Source organism: Strongylocentrotus purpuratus, unplaced genomic scaffold (assembly GCF_000002235.5).
Source record: "Strongylocentrotus purpuratus isolate Spur 01 unplaced genomic scaffold, Spur_5.0 spur5_scaffold_5, whole genome shotgun sequence".
Classification (NCBI taxonomy): Eukaryota; Metazoa; Echinodermata; class Echinoidea; order Camarodonta; family Strongylocentrotidae; genus Strongylocentrotus; species Strongylocentrotus purpuratus.
In genome coordinates, this window is record NW_022145611.1 from 4,197,242 (window position 1) to 4,218,858 (window position 21,617).

Genomic DNA, 21,617 nt, shown 5'->3' on the forward strand with positions numbered 1-21,617 from the left:
CTCCGCACTCTTCTCAAACATGACAACCTTACCCTGCCTCCCCCTTACACAATGGTGTTATCTTATATCAGCTGGTGGTAAAAAGGTGTTTTGAACCCACATCACACAGCTCTCTGCATTCTTCTCAAACATGACAACCTTCCCCTGCCTCCCCCCTACACATAGGTGTTATCTTATATCAGCTGGTGGTAAAAGGGTGTTGTGTACCACCATCACACAGCTCTCTCCACTCTTCTCAAACATGACAACCTCCCCCCTCCCTCCTACACACAGATGTAATCATATTTCAGCTGGTGGTAAAAGGGTGTTGTGAACCCACATCACACAGCTCTCTCCACTCTTCTCAAACATGACAATGTCCCCCCCCCCCCCCCCACACAAAGATGTAAACATATTTCAGCTGGTGGTAAAAGGGTTTTGTGAACCTACATCACACAGCTCTCTCCACTCTTCTCAAACATGACAACCCCCCCCCCCTCCCTCCTACACACAGATGTAATCATATTTCAGCTGGTGGTAAAAGGGTGTTGTGAACCCACATCACACAGCTCTCCGCACTCTTCTCAACATGACAACCTTACCCTGCCTCCCCTTACACAATGGTGTTATCTTATATCAGCTGGTGGTAAAAGGGTGTTGTGAACCCACGTCACACAGTTCTCTCCAATCTTCTCAACATGACAACCTTCCCCTCCCTCCCCCCTTACACACAGGTGTTATCTTATATCAGCTGGTGGTAAAAGGGTGTTTTAAACCCATTTACACAGCTCTCTCCACTCTTCTCAAACATGACAACCCCCTCCCCCCTCCTACACACAGATGTAATCATATTTCAGCTGGTGGTAAAAGGGTGTTGTGAACCCACATCACACAGCTGCACTCTTCTCTAACATGACAACCTCCTCCTGCCTCCCCCTACACACATGTGTATGGTAAAAGGTTGTTGTGAACCCCTATCACACAGCTCTCTGCACTCTTTTCAAACATGACAACCTCCCCCTACCCTCTTCCCCCCTATACACAGGTGTTATCTTATATCAGCTGGTGGTAAAAGGGTGTTTTGAACCCATTTACACAGCTCTCTCCACTCTTCTCAAACATGACAACCCCCCCCCCTCCTACACACAGATGTAATCATATTTCAGCTGGTGGTCAAAGGGTGTTGTGAACCCACATCACACAGCTGCACTCTTCTCTAACATGACAACCTCCTCCTGCCTCCCCCTACACACATGTGTATGGTAAAAGGGTGTTGTGAACCCACATCACACAGCTCTCTGAACTCTTCTCGAACATGACAACCTCCCCTGCCTCCCACCCTACACACAGATGTAATCATATTTCAGCTGGTGGTAAATGGTGTTGTGCACCCTAATCACAGACCTCTCTGCACTCTTCTAAAACATGACAACCCCCCCCCCCCCTCCCTCCTACACACAGATGTAATCATATTTCAGCTGGTGGTAAAAGGGTGTTGTGAACCCACATCACACAGCTGCACTCTTCTCTAACATGACAACCTTCCCCTGCCTCCCCCCCTTACACACAGGTGTTATCTTATATCAGCTGGTGGTAAAAGGGTGTTTTGAACCCACATCACACAGCTCTCTGCACTCTTGTCAAACATGACAACCTTCCCCTGCCCCCCTACATATATGTAGATGGCAAAAGGGTGTTGTGAATTCACATTAAACAGCTCTCTGCACTCTTCTCAAACATGACAACCTCCCCCTCCCCACCCTCTCCCCTATACACAGGTGTAATCAAATATCAGCTGGTGGTAAATGGGTGTTGTGAACCAACATCACACAGCTCTCTGCACTCTTCTCAAACATGACAACCTCCCCCTCCCCCCTCCCTCCTACACACAGATGTAATCATATTTCAGCTGGTGGTAAAAGGGTGTTGTGAACCAACATCACACAGCTCTCTGCACTCTTCTCAAACATGACAACATTCCCCTGCCTCCAGTCCTTACACACAGGTGTTATCTTATATCAGCTGGTGGTAAAAGGGTGTTTTGAACCCACATCACACAGCTCTCTGCACTCTTCTCAAACATGACAACCCCCCTCTCCCCTACACATAGGTGTAATCATATATCAGCTGGTGGTAAAAGGGTGTTGTGAACTTACATCACACAGCTCTCTCCACTCTTCTCAAACATGACAACCTCCCCTCCCCCCCCCTCCCTCCCACACACAGATGTAATCATATTTCAGCTGGTGGTAAAAGGGTGTTTTGAACCACCATCACACATCTCTCTCCACTCTTCTCAAACATGACAACCTTCCCCTGCCTCCCCCCTTACACACAGGTGTTATCTTAAATCAGCTGGTGGTAAAAGGGTGTTTTGAATCCACATCACACAGCTCTCTGCACTCTTGTCAAACATGACAACCTTCCCCTGCCCCCCTACATATATGTGTATGGCAAAAGGGTGTTGTGAACTCACATCACACAGCTCTCTCCACTCTTCTCAAACATGACAACCTCCCCCTCCCCCCTCCCTCCTACACACAGATGTAATCATATTTCAGCTGGTGGTAAAAGGGTGTTGTGAACCAACATCACACAGCTCTCTGCACTCTTCTCAAACATGACAACATTCCCCTGCCTCCAGTCCTTACACACAGGTGTTATCTTATATCAGCTGGTGGTAAAAGGGTGTTTTGAACCCACATCACACAGCTCTCTGCACTCTTCTCAAACATGATAACCCCCCTCTCCCCTACACATAGGTGTAATCATATATCAGCTGGTGGTAAAAGGTGTTGTGAACCCACGTCACACAGCTCTCTCCACTCTTCTCAAACATGACAACCTTCCCCTGCCTCCCCCCCCCCTTACACACAGGTGTTATCTTATATCAGCTGGTGGTAAAAGGGTATTTTGAACCACCATCACACAGCTCTCTGCACTTTTCTCAAACATGACAACCTTCCCCTGCCTCCCCCCCCCTTACACACAGGTGTTATCTTATATCAGCTGGTGGTAAAAGGGTGTTTTGAACCACCATCACACAGCTCTCTGCACTCTTCTCAAACATGACAACCTTCCCCTGCCTCCCCCCCCCCCCCCTTACACACAGGTGTTATCTTATATCAGCTGGTGGTAAAAGGGTGTTGTGAACCCACGTCACACAGCTCTCTCCACTCTTCTCAAACATGACAACCCCCCCCCCTCCTACACACAGATGTAATCATATTTTAGCTGGTGGTAAAAGGGTGTTGTGAACCCACATCACACAGCTGTACTCTTCTCTAACATGACAACCTCCTCCTGCCTCCCCCTACACACATGTGTATGGTAAAAGGTTGTTGTGAACCAATATCACACAGCTCTCTGCACTCTACTCAAACATGACAACCTCCCCCTACACACAGGTCTAATCATATATCAGCTGGTGGTAAAAGGGTGTTGTGAACCCACATCACACAGCTCTCTGCACTCTTCTCAAGCATGACAACCTTCCCCTGCCTGCCTCCCCCCTTACACATAGGTGTAATCATATATCAGCTGGTGGTAAAGGGTGTTGTGAACCCACATCACACAGCTCTCTGCACTCTTCTCAAAATTACAACCTACTCCTGCCCCCCTACACACATGTGTATGGTAAAAGGGTGTTGTGAACTCACATCAAACAGCTCTCTGCACTCTTCTCAAACATGACAACCCCCCACCCTCCCCCCTATACACAGGTGTAATCATATATCAGCTGGTGGTAAAAGGGTGTTTTGAACCCACATCACACAGCTCTCTGCACTCTTCTCAAATGACACTGACAACTTTCCCCTGCCTCCCCCCCCCCCCCCACATAGGTGTAATCTTATATCAGCTGGTGGTAAAAGGGTGTTGTGAACCCACGTCACACAGCTCTCTCAACTCTTCTCAAACATAACAACCCCCCCCCCCCCCCTACACACAGATGTAATCATATTTTAGCTTGTGGTAAAGGTTGTTGTAACCCCTATCATACAGCTCTCTGCACTCTTCTCAAACATGATAACCTCCCCCTACCCTCTTCCCCCCTATAGACAGGTGTTATCATATATCAGCTGGTGATAAAAGGGTGTTGTGAACCCACATCACACAGCTCTCTGAAATCTTCTCAAACATGACAACCTCCCCTGCCTCCCACCCTACACACAGGTGTAATCATATATCAGCTGGTGATAAAAGGGTGTTGTGCACCCTAATCACACAGCTCTCTGCACTCTTCTCAAACATGACAACCCCCCCCCCCCCCCTCCCTCCTACCTACAGATGTAATCATATTTCAGCTGGTGGTAAAGGGTGTTGTGAACCTACATCACACAGCTCTCTCCACTCTTCTCAAACATGACAACCTCCCCCCCCCCCCCCTCCCTCCTACACACAGATGTTATTATATTTGAGCTGGTGGTAAAAGGGTGTTGTGAACCCACATCACACAGCTCTCTGCACTCTTCTCAAGCATGACAACCTTCCCCTGCCTCCCCCCTTACACATAGGTGTAATCATATATCAGCTGGTGGTAAAAGGGTGTTGTGAACCCACATCACACAGCTCTCTGCACTCTTCTCAAAAATTACAACCTACTCCTGCCCCCCTACACACATGTGTATGGTAAAAGGGTGTTGTGAACTCACATCAAACAGCTCTCTGCACTCTTCTCAAACATGACAACCCCCCACCCTCCCCCCTATACACAGGTGTAATCATATATCAGCTGGTGGTAAAAGGTGTTTTGAACCCACATCACACAGCTCTCTGCACTCTTCTCAAACATGACAACTTTCCCCTGCCTCCCCCCCCCCCCACACATAGGTGTAATCTTATATCAGCTGGTGGTAAAAGGGTGTTGTGAACCCACGTCACACAGCTCTCTCAACTCTTCTCAAACATAACAACCCCCCCCCCCTCCTACACACAGATGTAATCATATTTTAGCTTGTGGTAAAAGGTTGTTGTAAACCCCTATCATACAGCTCTCTGCACTCTTCTCAAACATGATAACCTCCCCCTACCCTCTTCCCCCCTATAGACAGGTGTTATCATATATCAGCTGGTGATAAAAGGGTGTTGTGAACCCACATCACACAGCTCTCTGAAATCTTCTCAAACATGACAACCTCCCCCTGCCTCCCACCCTACACACAGGTGTAATCATATATCAGCTGGTGATAAAAGGGTGTTGTGCACCCTAATCACACAGCTCTCTGCACTCTTCTCAAACATGACAACCCCCCCCCCCTCCCTCCTACCTACAGATGTAATCATATTTCAGCTGGTGGTAAAAGGGTGTTGTGAACCTACATCACACAGCTCTCTCCACTCTTCTCAAACATGACAACCTTCCCCTGCCTCCCCCCCCTTACACACAGGTGTTATCTTATATCAGCTGGTGGTAAAAGGGTGTTGTGAACCCACGTCACACAGCTCTCTCAACTCTTCTCAAACATAACAACCCCCCCCCCCTCCTACACACAGGTGTTATCTTATATCAGCTGGTGGTAAAAGGGTGTTTTGAACCCACATCACACAGCTCTCTGCACTCTTCTCAAACATGATAACCCCCCCTCTCCCCTACACATAGGTGTAATCATATATCAGCTGGTGGTAAAAGGGTGTTGTGAACCCACGTCACACAGCTCTCTCCACTCTTCTCAAACATGACAACCTTCCCCTGCCTCCCCCCCCCCCCTTACACACAGGTGTTATCTTATATCAGCTGGTGGTAAAAGGGTATTTTGAACCACCATCACACAGCTCTCTGCACTTTTCTCAAACATGACAACCTTCCCCTGCCTCCCCCCCCCCTTACACACAGGTGTTATCTTATATCAGCTGGTGGTAAAAGGGTGTTTTGAACCACCATCACACAGCTCTCTGCACTCTTCTCAAACATGACAACCTTCCCCTGCCTCCCCCCCCCCCCTTACACACAGGTGTTATCTTATATCAGCTGGTGGTAAAAGGGTGTTGTGAACCCACGTCACACAGCTCTCTCCACTCTTCTCAAACATGACACCCCCCCCCCCCCCCCTCCTACACACAGATGTAATCATATTTTAGCTGGTGGTAAAAGGGTGTTGTGAACCCACATCACACAGCTGTACTCTTCTCTAACATGACAACCTCCTCCTGCCTCCCCCTACACACATGTGTATGGTAAAAGGTTGTTGTGAACCAATATCACACAGCTCTCTGCACTCTACTCAAACATGACAACCTCCCCCTACACACAGGTCTAATCATATATCAGCTGGTGGTAAAAGGGTGTTGTGAACCCACATCACACAGCTCTCTGCACTCTTCTCAAGCATGACAACCTTCCCCTGCCTCCCCCCTTACACATAGGTGTAATCATATATCAGCTGGTGGTAAAAGGGTGTTGTGAACCCACATCACACAGCTCTCTGCACTCTTCTCAAAAATTACAACCTACTCCTGCCCCCCTACACACATGTGTATGGTAAAAGGGTGTTGTGAACTCACATCAAACAGCTCTCTGCACTCTTCTCAAACATGACAACCCCCCACCCTCCCCCCTATACACAGGTGTAATCATATATCAGCTGGTGGTAAAAGGGTGTTTTGAACCCACATCACACAGCTCTCTGCACTCTTCTCAAACATGACAACTTTCCCCTGCCTCCCCCCCCCCCCACACATAGGTGTAATCTTATATCAGCTGGTGGTAAAAGGGTGTTGTGAACCCACGTCACACAGCTCTCTCAACTCTTCTCAAACATAACAACCCCCCCCCCCTCCTACACACAGATGTAATCATATTTTAGCTTGTGGTAAAAGGTTGTTGTAAACCCCTATCATACAGCTCTCTGCACTCTTCTCAAACATGATAACCTCCCCCTACCCTCTTCCCCCCTATAGACAGGTGTTATCATATATCAGCTGGTGATAAAAGGGTGTTGTGAACCCACATCACACAGCTCTCTGAAATCTTCTCAAACATGACAACCTCCCCCTGCCTCCCACCCTACACACAGGTGTAATCATATATCAGCTGGTGATAAAAGGGTGTTGTGCACCCTAATCACACAGCTCTCTGCACTCTTCTCAAACATGACAACCCCCCCCCCCCCCTCCCTCCTACCTACAGATGTAATCATATTTCAGCTGGTGGTAAAAGGGTGTTGTGAACCTACATCACACAGCTCTCTCCACTCTTCTCAAACATGACAACCTCCCCCCCCCCCCCCCTCCCTCCTACACACAGATGTTATTATATTTGAGCTGGTGGTAAAAGGGTGTTGTGAACCCACATCACACAGCTCTCTGCACTCTTCTCAAGCATGACAACCTTCCCCTGCCTCCCCCCTTACACATAGGTGTAATCATATATCAGCTGGTGGTAAAGGGTGTTGTGAACCCACATCACACAGCTCTCTGCACTCTTCTCAAAATTACAACCTACTCCTGCCCCCCTACACACATGTGTATGGTAAAAGGGTGTTGTGAACTCACATCAAACAGCTCTCTGCACTCTTCTCAAACATGACAACCCCCCACCCTCCCCCCTATACACAGGTGTAATCATATATCAGCTGGTGGTAAAAGGGTGTTTTGAACCCACATCACACAGCTCTCTGCACTCTTCTCAAACATGACAACTTTCCCCTGCCTCCCCCCCCCCCCACACATAGGTGTAATCTTATATCAGCTGGTGGTAAAAGGGTGTTTGTGAACCCACGTCACACAGCTCTCTCAACTCTTCTCAAACATAACAACCCCCCCCCCCCTCCTACACACAGATGTAATCATATTTTAGCTTGTGGTAAAAGGTTGTTGTAAACCCCTATCATACAGCTCTCTGCACTCTTCTCAAACATGATAACCTCCCCCTACCCTCTTCCCCCCTATAGACAGGTGTTTATCATATATCAGCTGGTGATAAAGGGTGTTGTGAACCCACATCACACAGCTCTCTGAAATCTTCTCAAACATGACAACCTCCCCCTGCCTCCCACCCTACACACAGGTGTAATCATATATCAGCTGGTGATAAAAGGGTGTTGTGCACCCTAATCACACAGCTCTCTGCACTCTTCTCAAACATGACAACCCCCCCCCCTCCCTCCTACCTACAGATGTAATCATATTTCAGCTGGTGGTAAAAGGGTGTTGTGAACCTACATCACACAGCTCTCTCCACTCTTCTCAAACATGACAACCTCCCCCCCCCCCCCCCTCCCTCCTACACACAGATGTTATTATATTTGAGCTGGTGGTAAAAGGGTGTTGTGAACCCACATCACACAGCTGCACTCTTCTCTAACATGACAACTTTCCCCTGCCTCCCGTCCTTACACACAGGTGTTATCCTATATCAGCTGGTGGTAAAAGGGTGTTTTGAACCCACATCACACAGCTGCCTCTTCTCTAACATGACAACTTTCCCCTGCCTCCCCCCTTACACACAGGTGTTATCTTATATCAGCTGGTGGTAAAAGGGTGTTTTGAACCAACATCACACAGCTCTCTGCACTCTTCTCAAACATGACAACATTCCTCTGCCTCCCGTCCTTACACACAGGTGTTATCCTATATCAGCTGGTGGTAAAAGGGTGTTGTGAACCCACATCACACAGCTGCACTCTTCTCTAACATGACAACTTTCCCTGCCTCCCCCCTTACACACAGGTGTTATCTTATATCAGCTGGTGGTAAAAGGGTGTTTTGAACCAACATCACACAGCTCTCTGCTTTCTTCTCAAACATGACAACATTCCCCTGCCTCCAGTCCTTACACACAGGTGTTATCTTATATCAGCTGGTGGTAAAAGGGTGTTGTGAACCCACGTCACACAGCTCTCTCCACTCTTCTCAAACATGACAACCTTCCCCTGCCTCCCCCCCCCCCTTACACACAGGTGTTATCTTATATCAGCTGGTGGTAAAAGGGTGTTTTGAACCACCATCACACAGCTCTCTGCACTTTTCTCAAACATGACAACCTTCCCCTGCCTCCCCCCCCCCTTACACACAGGTGTTATCTTATATCAGCTGGTGGTAAAAGGGTGTTTTTGAACCACCATCACACAGCTCTCTGCACTCTTCTCAAACATGACAACCTTCCCCTGCCTCCCCCCCCCCCCCTTACACACAGGTGTTATCTTATATCAGCTGGTGGTAAAAGGGTGTTGTGAACCCACGTCACACAGCTCTCTCCACTCTTCTCAAACATGACAACCCCCCCCTCCTACACACAGATGTAATCATATTTTAGCTGGTGGTAAAAGGGTGTTGTGAACCCACATCACACAGCTGTACTCTTCTCTAACATGACAACCTCCTCCTGCCTCCCCCTACACACATGTGTATGGTAAAAGGTTGTTGTGAACCAATATCACACAGCTCTCTGCACTCTACTCAAACATGACAACCTCCCCCTACACACAGGTCTAATCATATATCAGCTGGTGGTAAAAGGGTGTTGTGAACCCACATCACACAGCTCTCTGCACTCTTCTCAAGCATGACAACCTTCCCCTGCCTCCCCCCTTACACATAGGTGTAATCATATATCAGCTGGTGGTAAAAGGGTGTTGTGAACCCACATCACACAGCTCTCTGCACTCTTCTCAAAATTACAACCTACTCCTGCCCCCCTACACACATGTGTATGGTAAAGGGTGTTGTGAACTCACATCAAACAGCTCTCTGCACTCTTCTCAAACATGACAACCCCCCACCCTCCCCCCTATACACAGGTGTAATCATATATCAGCTGGTGGTAAAAGGGTGTTTTGAACCCACATCACACAGCTCTCTGCACTCTTCTCAAACATGACAACTTTCCCCTGCCTCCCCCCCCCCCACACATAGGTGTAATCTTATATCAGCTGGTGGTAAAAGGGTGTTGTGAACCCACGTCACACAGCTCTCTCAACTCTTCTCAAACATTACAACCCCCCCCCCCTCCTACACACAGATGTAATCATATTTTAGCTTGTGGTAAAAGGTTGTTGTAAACCCCTATCATACAGCTCTCTGCACTCTTCTCAAACATGATAACCTCCCCCTACCCTCTTCCCCCCTATAGACAGGTGTTATCATATATCAGCTGGTGATAAAAGGGTGTTGTGAACCCACATCACACAGCTCTCTGAAATCTTCTCAAACATGACAACCTCCCCCTGCCTCCCACCCTACACACAGGTGTAATCATATATCAGCTGGTGATAAAAGGGTGTTGTGCACCCTAATCACACAGCTCTCTGCACTCTTCTCAAACATGACAACCCCCCCCCCCCCTCCCTCCTACCTACAGATGTAATCATATTTCAGCTGGTGGTAAAAGGGTGTTGTGAACCTACATCACACAGCTCTCTCCACTCTTCTCAAACATGACAACCTCCCCCCCCCCCCCCCCCTCCCTCCTACACACAGATGTTATTATATTTGAGCTGGTGGTAAAAGGGTGTTGTGAACCCACATCACACAGCTCTCTGCACTCTTCTCAAACATGACAACATTCCTCTGCCTCCCGTCCTTACACACAGGTGTTATCTTATATCAGCTGGTGGTAAAAGGGTGTTGTGAACCCACATCACACAGCTGCACTCTTCTCTAACATGACAACTTTCCCCTGCCTCCCCCCCTTACACACAGGTGTTATCTTATATCAGCTGGTGGTAAAAGGGTGTTTTGACCCACATCACACAGCTCTCTGCACTCTTGTCAAACATGACAACCCCCCCCCCCTCCCTCCTACACACAGGTGTAATCATATTTCAGCTGGTGGTAAAAGGGTGTTGTGAACCTACATCACACAGCTCTCTCCACTCTGCTCAAACATGACAACCCCCCCCCCCCCCTCTCCCTCCTACATACAGATGTAATCATATTTCAGCTGGTGGTAAAAGGGTGTTGTGAACCCACATCACACAGCTCTCTGCACTCTTCTCAAACATTACAACCTACTCCTGCCCCCCTACACACATGTGTATGGTAAAAGGGTGTTGTGAACTCACATCAAACATCTCTCTCCACTCTTCTCAAACATGACAACCTCCCCCCCCCCCCCCCCCCTCCTACACACAGATGTAATCATATTTCAGCTGGTGGTAAAAGGGTGTTGTGAACCCACATCACACAGCTCTCTGCACTCTTCTCAAACATGACAACCCCCCCCCCCTCCCTCCTACACACAGATGTAATCATATATCAGCTGGTGGTAAAAGGGTGTTGTGCACCCTAATCACAAAGCTCTGCACTCTTCTCAAACATGACAATCTCACCCTGCCCCCTCCCCCCTACACACAGGTGTAATCATATATCAGCTGGTGGTAAAAGGGTGTTGTGAACCTACATTACACAGCTCTCTCCACTCTTCTCAAACATGACAACCTCCCCCTGCCTCCCCCCCCCCCCCTACACACAGGTGTAATCATATATTAGCTGGTGGTAAAAGGGTGTTGTGAACCTACATTACACAGCTCTCTCCACTCTTCTCAAACATGACAACCTCCCCCTGCCTCCCCCCCCCCCTTCACACAGGTGTAATCATATATTAGCTGGTGGTAAAAGGGTGTTGTGAACCCACATCACACAGCTCTCTCCACTCTTCTCAAACATTACAACCTCCTCCTGCCCCCCCCCTACACACATGTTTATGGTAAAAGGGTGTTGTGAACCCATATCACACAGCTCTCTGCACTCTTCTCAAACATGACAATATCACCCTGCCCCCCTCCCCCCCTACACACAGGTGTAATCATATATCAGCTGGTGATAAAAGGGTGTTGTGAACCTACATCACACAGCTTTCTGCACTCTTCTCAAACATGACAACCTTCCCCTGCCTCCCCCCCCCCGCCCCTACACACAGGTGTAATCTTATATCAGCTGGTGGTAAAAGGGTGTTGTGAACCCACATCACACAGCTCTCTCCACTCTTCTCAAACATGACAACCTTCCCCTGCCTCCCCCCCCCTACACACAGGTGTAATCTTATTTCAGCTGGTGGTAAAATGGTGTTGTGAACCCACATCACACAGCTCTCTCCACTCTTCTCAAACATGACAACCTCCCCCTGCCTCCCCCCTATATTCAGATGTAATCTTATAACAGCTGGTGGTAAAAGAGTGTACCTATACTCACATCACACAGCTCTCTACACAAGAATTGGCCTTTTACCCTATAGAAGACGGAACACTGGGGGCAGCATCATCCAAAAGTTAAAGGTTTGGTGCTTTTATTAAGATACACCTCTATACAAAATTTGAAACAAATCCCTCCGGAATGATGCAGTTAGACCGCACACTAGAGTGCACAGAAGACATCTTTCAAAATATGACCTTTGACCTTATAAAAGAGGGAACACTGGAGGCAGCATCACCAAAATTTGGAGGCTTGTAGATTATACCGAGATACACCTTTGTTCAAAATTTGAACAATATCTCTTGAAAAATGTGGTCTACAGAGCACACACAACTCAACCATCCACAAAAATATGGCTTTTTACTCTATAGAAGGCGGAACACTGAGGGCAGTATCACCAAAAGTTATAGGTGTTGAGATTATACCACGATACACCTCAATACAAAATTTTTTTTAAATCCGTCAAGGAATATGGCAGTTAGAGCGCACACAAGAATATGACGCGGCGGCGGCGAAACGCTGCTGAATCCAAAGTACCCCACCGGCATACTGCCGGAGGATACAATAAAGAACAAAGAATGGAAGCTTTTATATGACACTTTACAATTAATTAGTGACAAACATTCATAGAGGTAGTGACACAGTGAAGGTTAAAGAAATGATGATTCTCTTCGTCATTTGAAATATAGAGTCTGTAAGTTCAGAGATGGCAAGTCAGGCATTCTGGCCCTACATTCTCTTGGGCAGTAAGGGCAGGCAACAGAGTCGAATAGGCCTTGCACATATTTCACATTATATCCTATGTCTATAAATGAAACACAGTACCAGATAATTGGAGCAGTTACAATTGAAATATATCAAAACTTGTACAAGAAATCCCCCATGTTGGTATGAAAATGACTTTAAACTATTTCAACAACAAAAATATAAATATTCGGGCAGCAAACTAATAAATATATACCAATAATCTCTAGTGAAATGACAGATAATGTGATATTTAGCATTCAGTCTATGATTTCTGAATCTTGATATCAAGTTCAGATTACTATTGGGGGTGACTCGGATTTGGGATCGATTCCTCACATTATTACAGATCAATTTCTCACAATATCTTCATATATAATATAACCTTTGGAAGAAACTAGAAGTTAATGATGAAATGGAGACATGTATCTTACCTATGATGCGTACCATACATGATATCAAGTTTAGCTTGACATAGTTTGATGTTTGGGAAGGAATGTGCTGCTTCATGAAGTGCTATCTTTCCTTCTCTCTGCTCTCCATGTATAAGATGTAGGGGTTTGTCCCTGTATCAGAGATCAAAGTATTTGCAAGAAAACTGAATTCAACAAATAACAATACATCAACACAATAGTCATAACTCATCTTATTATCATTTACTTCAGGTCAAAATTTAGATTTCTCATAACTCAATATTTTTTAAAGTTTCTTCTCTACGAAACAATCTACCTCCTGCACTGAAAATCAGACTTTCTCTTAAAGGTAAAGACCAGAATTGGAAACGCACCAATTTCAAACAAGGGAAACGCTCTCGGCGGTCTCGCCTGCATAACGCAATTCAATATGATAAACCAGAACGTCAATGACGTAGCGCTCATCCGCATCTCGCAACAACAAATATCGTAAATTTTATGTGGTACACTTTTGAACTGGTCAAAAACTAAAAATTTGATGCCCTGGAAGGGACATAATTTCATTTAATTTGCATAAAGTACCATAAATAATCAATGGAGCAAAATCTCACAATTCTGTGTAGAAGTTTAGTGTTCCTAATTTAGCTCTACCAGATAAGGCAAACCAAATCAAAATCGGTCAAGAAATGAGGGAAAAGAAGCAATTTTTGTTATTTTTGGAATAAATTTGCATAAATTACCACAATTAATTAATGGAGAACAATTTCAAAATTCTGTGTAGAAGTTTAGTGTACCAAAGTTAACTCTACAATATAAAGGAAACAAAATCAAAATCGGTCGAGAAATGAAGAAGAAGAAGAAGCCTTTTTGTGATTTCGAATAAATTTGCATAAATTAGCACAGAAAATGAATTTCACTATTCTGTGTAGAAATTTTAAATCCCCCTCATAGCCCTATCATATGAAACAATCATAATCAAAATCGGTTGAAAAAGTAACAAAGAAGAAGCATTTAAAAAAATCTTCATGTTGATGCCACAACAAAGTCTAAAATTGTTGATCTTAAATGACCTTTGACCTTAACTTAGTGAACTGAAATTCTACTCTCATGATTGGGGAGACTTGATAACCTATAGTCCAAGTTTCATTGACTAAGAACTTATACTTTCAAAATTATATCAAAAATTCAAAAACTTAACCTTAGGTTAAGTTTTCGATGATGATGCTACAACAAAGTCAAAGTCTGTTGACCTGTAATGACCTTCAACCTTGACTTTGTGATCTGAAATTCTTCTCACGTGATTGGGAATACTTGATTACCCTAAAGTCAAAGTGTCATTGACAAAGAACTTATGCTTTAAAAATTATATCAAAAATTGAAAAACTTAACCTTAGGTTAAATGGTAAGGTTCGGAGTGGTTAAGAATTTTTTGAGATAAAAAGTGAAAAAAATTCAATAGCATAGTTTCCTCACAATTAATTTCCCTTAATGTCATGGGATGGAGTATAACCCCCGTTGTGCTTCTGTAGGGGCATAGGGACAAAATTTGTAAATATTTGAAAAACCCCACTTTTTGGACAAAATGGTAAGGTCCGGAGTGGTTAAGAATTTTTTGAGATAAAAAGTGAAAATAATTCAATAGCATAGTTTCTTCACAATTAATGTCCCTATATGTTATGAGATGGAGTATGACCCCCGTTGTGCTTCTGTAGGGGCATAGGGACAAATCAAGTAAATATTTGAAAAACCCGACTTTTTGAACAAAATGGTAAGGTCCGGAGTGGTTAAGCATTTTTTGAGATAAAAAGTGAAAATAATTCAATATCATAGTTTCCTCACAATTAATGTCCCTATTTGTCATGAGATGGAGTATGACCCCCTTTGTGCTTCTGTAAGGGGCATAGGGACAAAATTTGTAAATATTTGAAAAACCCCACTTTTTGGACAAAATGGTAAGGTTCGGAGTGGTTAAGCATTTTTTGAGATAAAAAGTGAAAATAATTCAATAGCATAGTTTCCTCACAATTAATTTCCCTTAATGTCATGGGATGGAGTATGACCCCCGTTGTGCTTCTGTAGGGGCATAGGGACAAAATTTGTAAATATTTGAAAAACCCCACTTTTTGGACAAAATGGTAAGGTCCGGAGTGGTTAAGCATTTTTTGAGATAAAAAGTGAAAATAATTCAATAGCATAGTTTCTTCACAATTAATGTCACTATATGTTATGAGATGGAGTATGACCCCCGTTGTGCTTCTGTAGGGGCATAGGGACAAATCTAGTAAATATTTGAAAAACCCGACTTTTTGAACAAAATGGTAAGGTCCGGAGTGGTTAAGAATTTTTGAGATAAAAAGTGAAAAAAATTCAATATCATAGTTTCCTCACAATTAATTTCTCTTAATGTCATGGGATGGAGTATGACCCCCGTTGTGCTTATGTAGGGGCATAGGGACAAAATTTGTAAATATTTGAAAAACCCCACTTTTTGGAAAAAATGGTAAGATCCGGAGTGGTTAAGAATTTTTTGAGATAAAAAGTGAAAAAAATTCAATATCATAGTTTCCTCACAATTAATGTCCCTATATGTCATGAGATGGAGTATGACCCCCGTTGAGCTTTTGTAGGGACATAGGGACAAATCTTGTAAATATTTGAAAAACCCCACTTTTTGGACAAAATGGTAAGGTCCGGAGTGGTTAAGCATTTTTTGAGATAAAAAGTGAAAATAATTCAATAGCATAGTTTCCTCACAATTAATTTCCCTTAATGTCATGGGATGGAGTATGATCCCCGTTGTGCTTTTGTAGGGACATAGGGACAAAATTTGTAAATATTTGAAAAACCCCACTTTTTGGACAAAATGGTAAGGTCCGGAGTGGTTAAGCATTTTTTGAGATAAAAAGTGAAAAAAATTCAATAGCATAGTTTCCTCACAATTAATTTCCCTTAATATCATGGGATGAAGTATGACCCCCGTTGTGCTTCTGTAGGGGCATAGGGACAAAATTTGTAAATATTTGAAAAACCCCACTTTTTGGACAAAATGGTAAGGTCCGGAGTGGTTAAGCATTTTTTGAGATAAAAAGTGAAAATAATTCAATAGCATAGTTTCCTCACAATTAATTTCCCTTAATGTCATGGGATGGAGTATGACCCCCGTTGTGCTTATGTAGGGGCATAGGGACAAAATTTGTAAATATTTGAAAAACCCCACTTTTTGGAAAAAATGGTAAGATCCGGAGTGGTTAAGAATTTTTTGAGATAAAAAGTGAAAAAAATTCAATATCATAGTTTCCTCACAATTAATGTCCCTATATGTCATGAGATGGTGTATGACCCCCGTTGAGCTTTTGTAGGGACATAGGGACAAATCTTGTAAATATTTGAAAAACCCCACTTTTTGGACAAAATGGTAAGGTCCGGAGTGGTTAAGCATTTTTTGAGATAAAAAGTGAAAATAATTCAATAGCATAGTTTCCTCACAATTAATTTCCCTTAATGTCATGGGATGGAGTATGACCCCCGTTGTGCTTTTGTAGGGGCATAGGGACAAAATTTGTAAATATTTGAAAAACCCCACTTTTTGAACAAATTGGTAAGGTACGGAGTGGTTAAGCATTTTTTGAGATAAAAAGTGAAAATAATTCAATAGCATAGTTTCTTCACAATTAATGTCCCTATATGTCATGAGATGGAGTATGACCCCCGTTGTGCTTTTGTAGGGACATAACGACAAAACTTGTAAATATTTGAACAACCCCACTTTTTGGACAAAATGGTAAGGTCCGGAGTGGTTAAGCATTTTTTGAGATAAAAAGTGAAAAAAATTCAATAGCATAGTTTCCTCACAATTAATGTCCCTATATGTCATGAGATGGAGTATGACCCCCGTTGAGCTTTTGTAGGGACATAGGGACAAATCTTGTAAATATTTGAAAAACCCCACTTTTTGGACAAAATGGTAAGGTCCGGAGTGGTTAAGCATTTTTTGAGATAAAAAGTGAAAAAAATTCAATAGCATAGTTTCCTCACAATTAATTTCCCTTAATATCATGGGATGAAGTATGACCCCCGTTGTGCTTCTGTAGGGGCATAGGGACAAAATTTGTAAATATTTGAAAAACCCCACTTTTTGGACAAAATGGTAAGGTCCGGAGTGGTTAAGCATTTTTTGAGATAAAAAGTGAAAAAAATTCAATAGCATAGTTTCCTCACAATTAATTTCCCTTAATGTCATGGGATGGAGTATGATCCCCGTTGTGCTTTTGTAGGGACATAGGGACAAAATTTGTAAATATTTGAAAAACCCCACTTTTTGGACAAAATGGTAAGGTCCGGAGTGGTTAAGCATTTTTTGAGATAAAAAGTGAAAAAAATTCAATAGCATAGTTTCCTCACAATTAATTTCCCTTAATATCATGGGATGAAGTATGACCCCCGTTGTGCTTCTGTAGGGGCATAGGGACAAAATTTGTAAATATTTGAAAAACCCCACTTTTTGGACAAAATGGTAAGGTCCGGAGTGGTTAAGCATTTTTTGAGATAAAAAGTGAAAATAATTCAATAGCATAGTTTCCTCACAATTAATTTCCCTTAATGTCATGGGATGGAGTATGACCCCCGTTGTGCTTCTGTAGGGGCATAGGGACAAAATTTGTAAATATTTGAAAAACCCCACTTTTTGGAAAAAATGGTAAGATCCGGAGTGGTTAAGAATTTTTTGAGATAAAAAGTGAAAAAAATTCAATATCATAGTTTCCTCACAATTAATGTCCCTATATGTCATGAGATGGTGTATGACCCCCGTTGAGCTTTTGTAGGGACATAGGGACAAATCTTGTAAATATTTGAAAAACCCCACTTTTTGGACAAAATGGTAAGGTCCGGAGTGGTTAAGAATTTTTTGAGATAAAAAGTGAAAATAATTCAATAGCATAGTTTCCTCACAATTAATTTCCCTTAATGTCATGGGATGGAGTATGACCCCCGTTGTGCTTTTGTAGGGGCATAGGGACAAAATTTGTAAATATTTGAAAAACCCCACTTTTTGAACAAATTGGTAAGGTACGGAGTGGTTAAGCATTTTTTGAGATAAAAAGTGAAAATAATTCAATAGCATAGTTTCTTCACAATTAATGTCCCTATATGTCATGAGATGGAGTATGACCCCCGTTGTGCTTTTGTAGGGACATAACGACAAAACTTGTAAATATTTGAAAAACCCCACTTTTTGGACAAAATGGTAAGGTCCGGAGTGGTTAAGCATTTTTTGAGATAAAAAGTGAAAAAAATTCAATAGCATAGTTTCCTCACAATTAATTTCCCTTAATGTCATGAGATGGAGTATGACCCCCATTGTGCTTTTGTATGGACATAGGGACAAAATTGGTAAATATTTGAAAAACCCCACTTTTCGGACAAAATGGTAAGGTCCGGAGTGGTTGAGCATTTTTTGAGATGAAAAATTAAAAATAATTCAATAGCATAGTTTCCTCACAATTAATGTCCCCATATGTCATGAGATGGAGTATGACCCCCGTTGTACTTCTGTAGGGGCATAGGGACAAATCTTGTAAATATTTGAAAAACCCCACTTTTTGAACAAAATGGTAAGGTCCGGAGTGGTTAAGAATTTTTTAAGATAAAAAGTGAAAATATTTCATAGCATAGTTTCCTCACAATTAATGTCCATATATTTCATGAGATGGAGTATGACCCCCATTGTGCTTTTGTAGGGAAATAGGGACAAATCTTGTAAATATTTGAAAAACCCCACTTTCTGGACAAAATGGTAAGGTCCGGAGTGGTTAAGCATTTTTTGAGATAAAAAGTGAAAATAATTCAATAGCATAGTTTCCTCACAATTAATTTCCCTTAATGTCATGGGATGGAGTATGACCCCCGTTGTGCTTCTGTAGGGGCATAGGGACAAAATTTGTAAATATTTGAAAAACCCCACTTTTTGGACAAAATGGTAAGGTCCGGAGTGGTTAAGCATTTTTTGAGATAAAAAGTGAAAAAAATTCAATAGCATAGTTTCATCACAATTAATGTCCCCATATGTCATGAGATGAAGTATGACCTCCGTTGTGCTTTTGTAGGGACATAACGACAAAATTTGTAAATATTTGAAAAACCCCACTTTTTGGACAAAATGGTAAGGTCCGGAGTGGTTAAGAATTTTTTGAGATAAAAAGTGAAAATAATTCAATAGCATAGTTTCTTCACAATTAATGTCACTATATGTTATGAGATGGAGTATGACGCCCGTTGTGCTTCTGTAGGGGCATAGGGACAAATCTAGTATATATTTGAAAAACCCGACTTTTTGAACAAAATGGTAAGGTCCGGAGTGGTTAAGAATTTTTTGAGATAAAAAGTGAAAAAAATTCAATATCATAGTTTCCTCACAATTAATTTCTCTTAATGTCATGGGATGGAGTTTGACCCCCGTTGTGCTTATGTAGGGGCATAGGGACAAAATTTGTAAATATTTGAAAAACCCCACTTTTTGGAAAAAATGGTAAGATCCGGAGTGGTTAAGAATTTTTTGAGATAAAAAGTGAAAAAAATTCAATATCATAGTTTCCTCACAATTAATGTCCCTATATGTCATGAGATGGAGTATGACCCCCGTTGAGCTTTTGTAGGGACATAGGGACAAATCTTGTAAATATTTGAAAAACCCCACTTTTTGGACAAAATGGTAAGGTCCGGAGTGGTTAAGCATTTTTTGAGATAAAAAGTGAAAAAAATTCAATAGCATAGTTTCCTCACAATTAATTTCCCTTAATATCATGGGATGAAGTATGACCCCCGTTGTGCTTCTGTAGGGGCATAGGGACAAAATTTGTAAATATTTGAAAAACCCGACTTTTTGGACAAAATGGTAAGGTCCGGAGTGGTTAAGCATTTTTTGAGATAAAAAGTGAAAAAAATTCAATAGCATAGTTTCCTCACAATTAATTTCTCTTAATGTCATGGGATGGAGTATGACCCCCGTTGTGCTTATGTAGGGGCATAGGGACAAAATTTGTAAATATTTGAAAAACCCCACTTTTTGGAAAAAATGGTAAGATCCGGAGTGGTTAAGAATTTTTTGAGATAAAAAGTGAAAAAAATTCAATATCATAGTTTCCTCACAATTAATGTCCCTATATGTCATGAGATGGAGTATGACCCCCGTTGAGCTTTTGTAGGGACATAGGGACAAATCTTGTAAATATTTGAAAAACCCCACTTTTTGGACAAAATGGTAAGGTCCGGAGTGGTTAAGCATTTTTTGAGATAAAAAGTGAAAATAATTCAATAGCATAGTTTCCTCACAATTAATTTCCCTTAATGTCATGGGATGGAGTATGATCCCCGTTGTGCTTTTGTAGGGACATAGGGACAAAATTTGTAAATATTTGAAAAACCCCACTTTTTGGACAAAATGGTAAGGTCCGGAGTGGTTAAGCATTTTTTGAGATAAAAAGTGAAAAAAATTCAATAGCATAGTTTCCTCACAATTAATTTCCCTTAATATCATGGGATGAAGTATGACCCCCGTTGTGCTTCTGTAGGGGCATAGGGACAAAATTTGTAAATATTTGAAAAACCCCACTTTTTGGACAAAATGGTAAGGTCCGGAGTGGTTAAGCATTTTTTGAGATAAAAAGTGAAAATAATTCAATAGCATAGTTTCCTCACAATTAATTTCCCTTAATGTCATGGGATGGAGTATGACCCCCGTTGTGCTTATGTAGGGGCATAGGGACAAAATTTGTAAATATTTGAAAAACCCCACTTTTTGGAAAAAATGGTAAGATCCGGAGTGGTTAAGAATTTTTTGAGATAAAAAGTGAAAAAAATTCAATATCATAGTTTCCTCACAATTAATGTCCCTATATGTCATGAGATGGTGTATGACCCCCGTTGAGCTTTTGTAGGGACATAGGGACAAATCTTGTAAATATTTGAAAAACCCCACTTTTTGGACAAAATGGTAAGGTCCGGAGTGGTTAAGCATTTTTTGAGATAAAAAGTGAAAATAATTCAATAGCATAGTTTCCTCACAATTAATTTCCCTTAATGTCATGGGATGGAGTATGACCCCCGTTGTGCTTTTGTAGGGGCATAGGGACAAAATTTGTAAATATTTGAAAAACCCCACTTTTTGAACAAATTGGTAAGGTACGGAGTGGTTAAGCATTTTTTGAGATAAAAAGTGAAAATAATTCAATAGCATAGTTTCTTCACAATTAATGTCCCTATATGTCATGAGATGGAGTATGACCCCCGTTGTGCTTTTGTAGGGACATAACGACAAAACTTGTAAATATTTGAACAACCCCACTTTTTGGACAA

The 21,617-nt window shown here is 42.5% G+C and overlaps 1 protein-coding gene across 1 annotated transcript in view; it reads right to left on the bottom strand.

Moving 5' to 3' along the window:
* LOC583910 (tyrosyl-DNA phosphodiesterase 1) overlaps positions 1-13,606 on the bottom strand; it is a 46,191-nt gene extending 32,585 nt beyond the window's left edge. Inside the window, exon 1 of the mRNA XM_030999468.1 lies at positions 13,287-13,606. Within this exon, the coding sequence (XP_030855328.1) occupies positions 13,287-13,306 (20 nt within the window). The 5' untranslated portion in view covers positions 13,307-13,606. The remainder of the gene's footprint in view (positions 1-13,286) is intronic.
* Between the last annotated feature and the right edge of the window lie 8,011 nt (positions 13,607-21,617).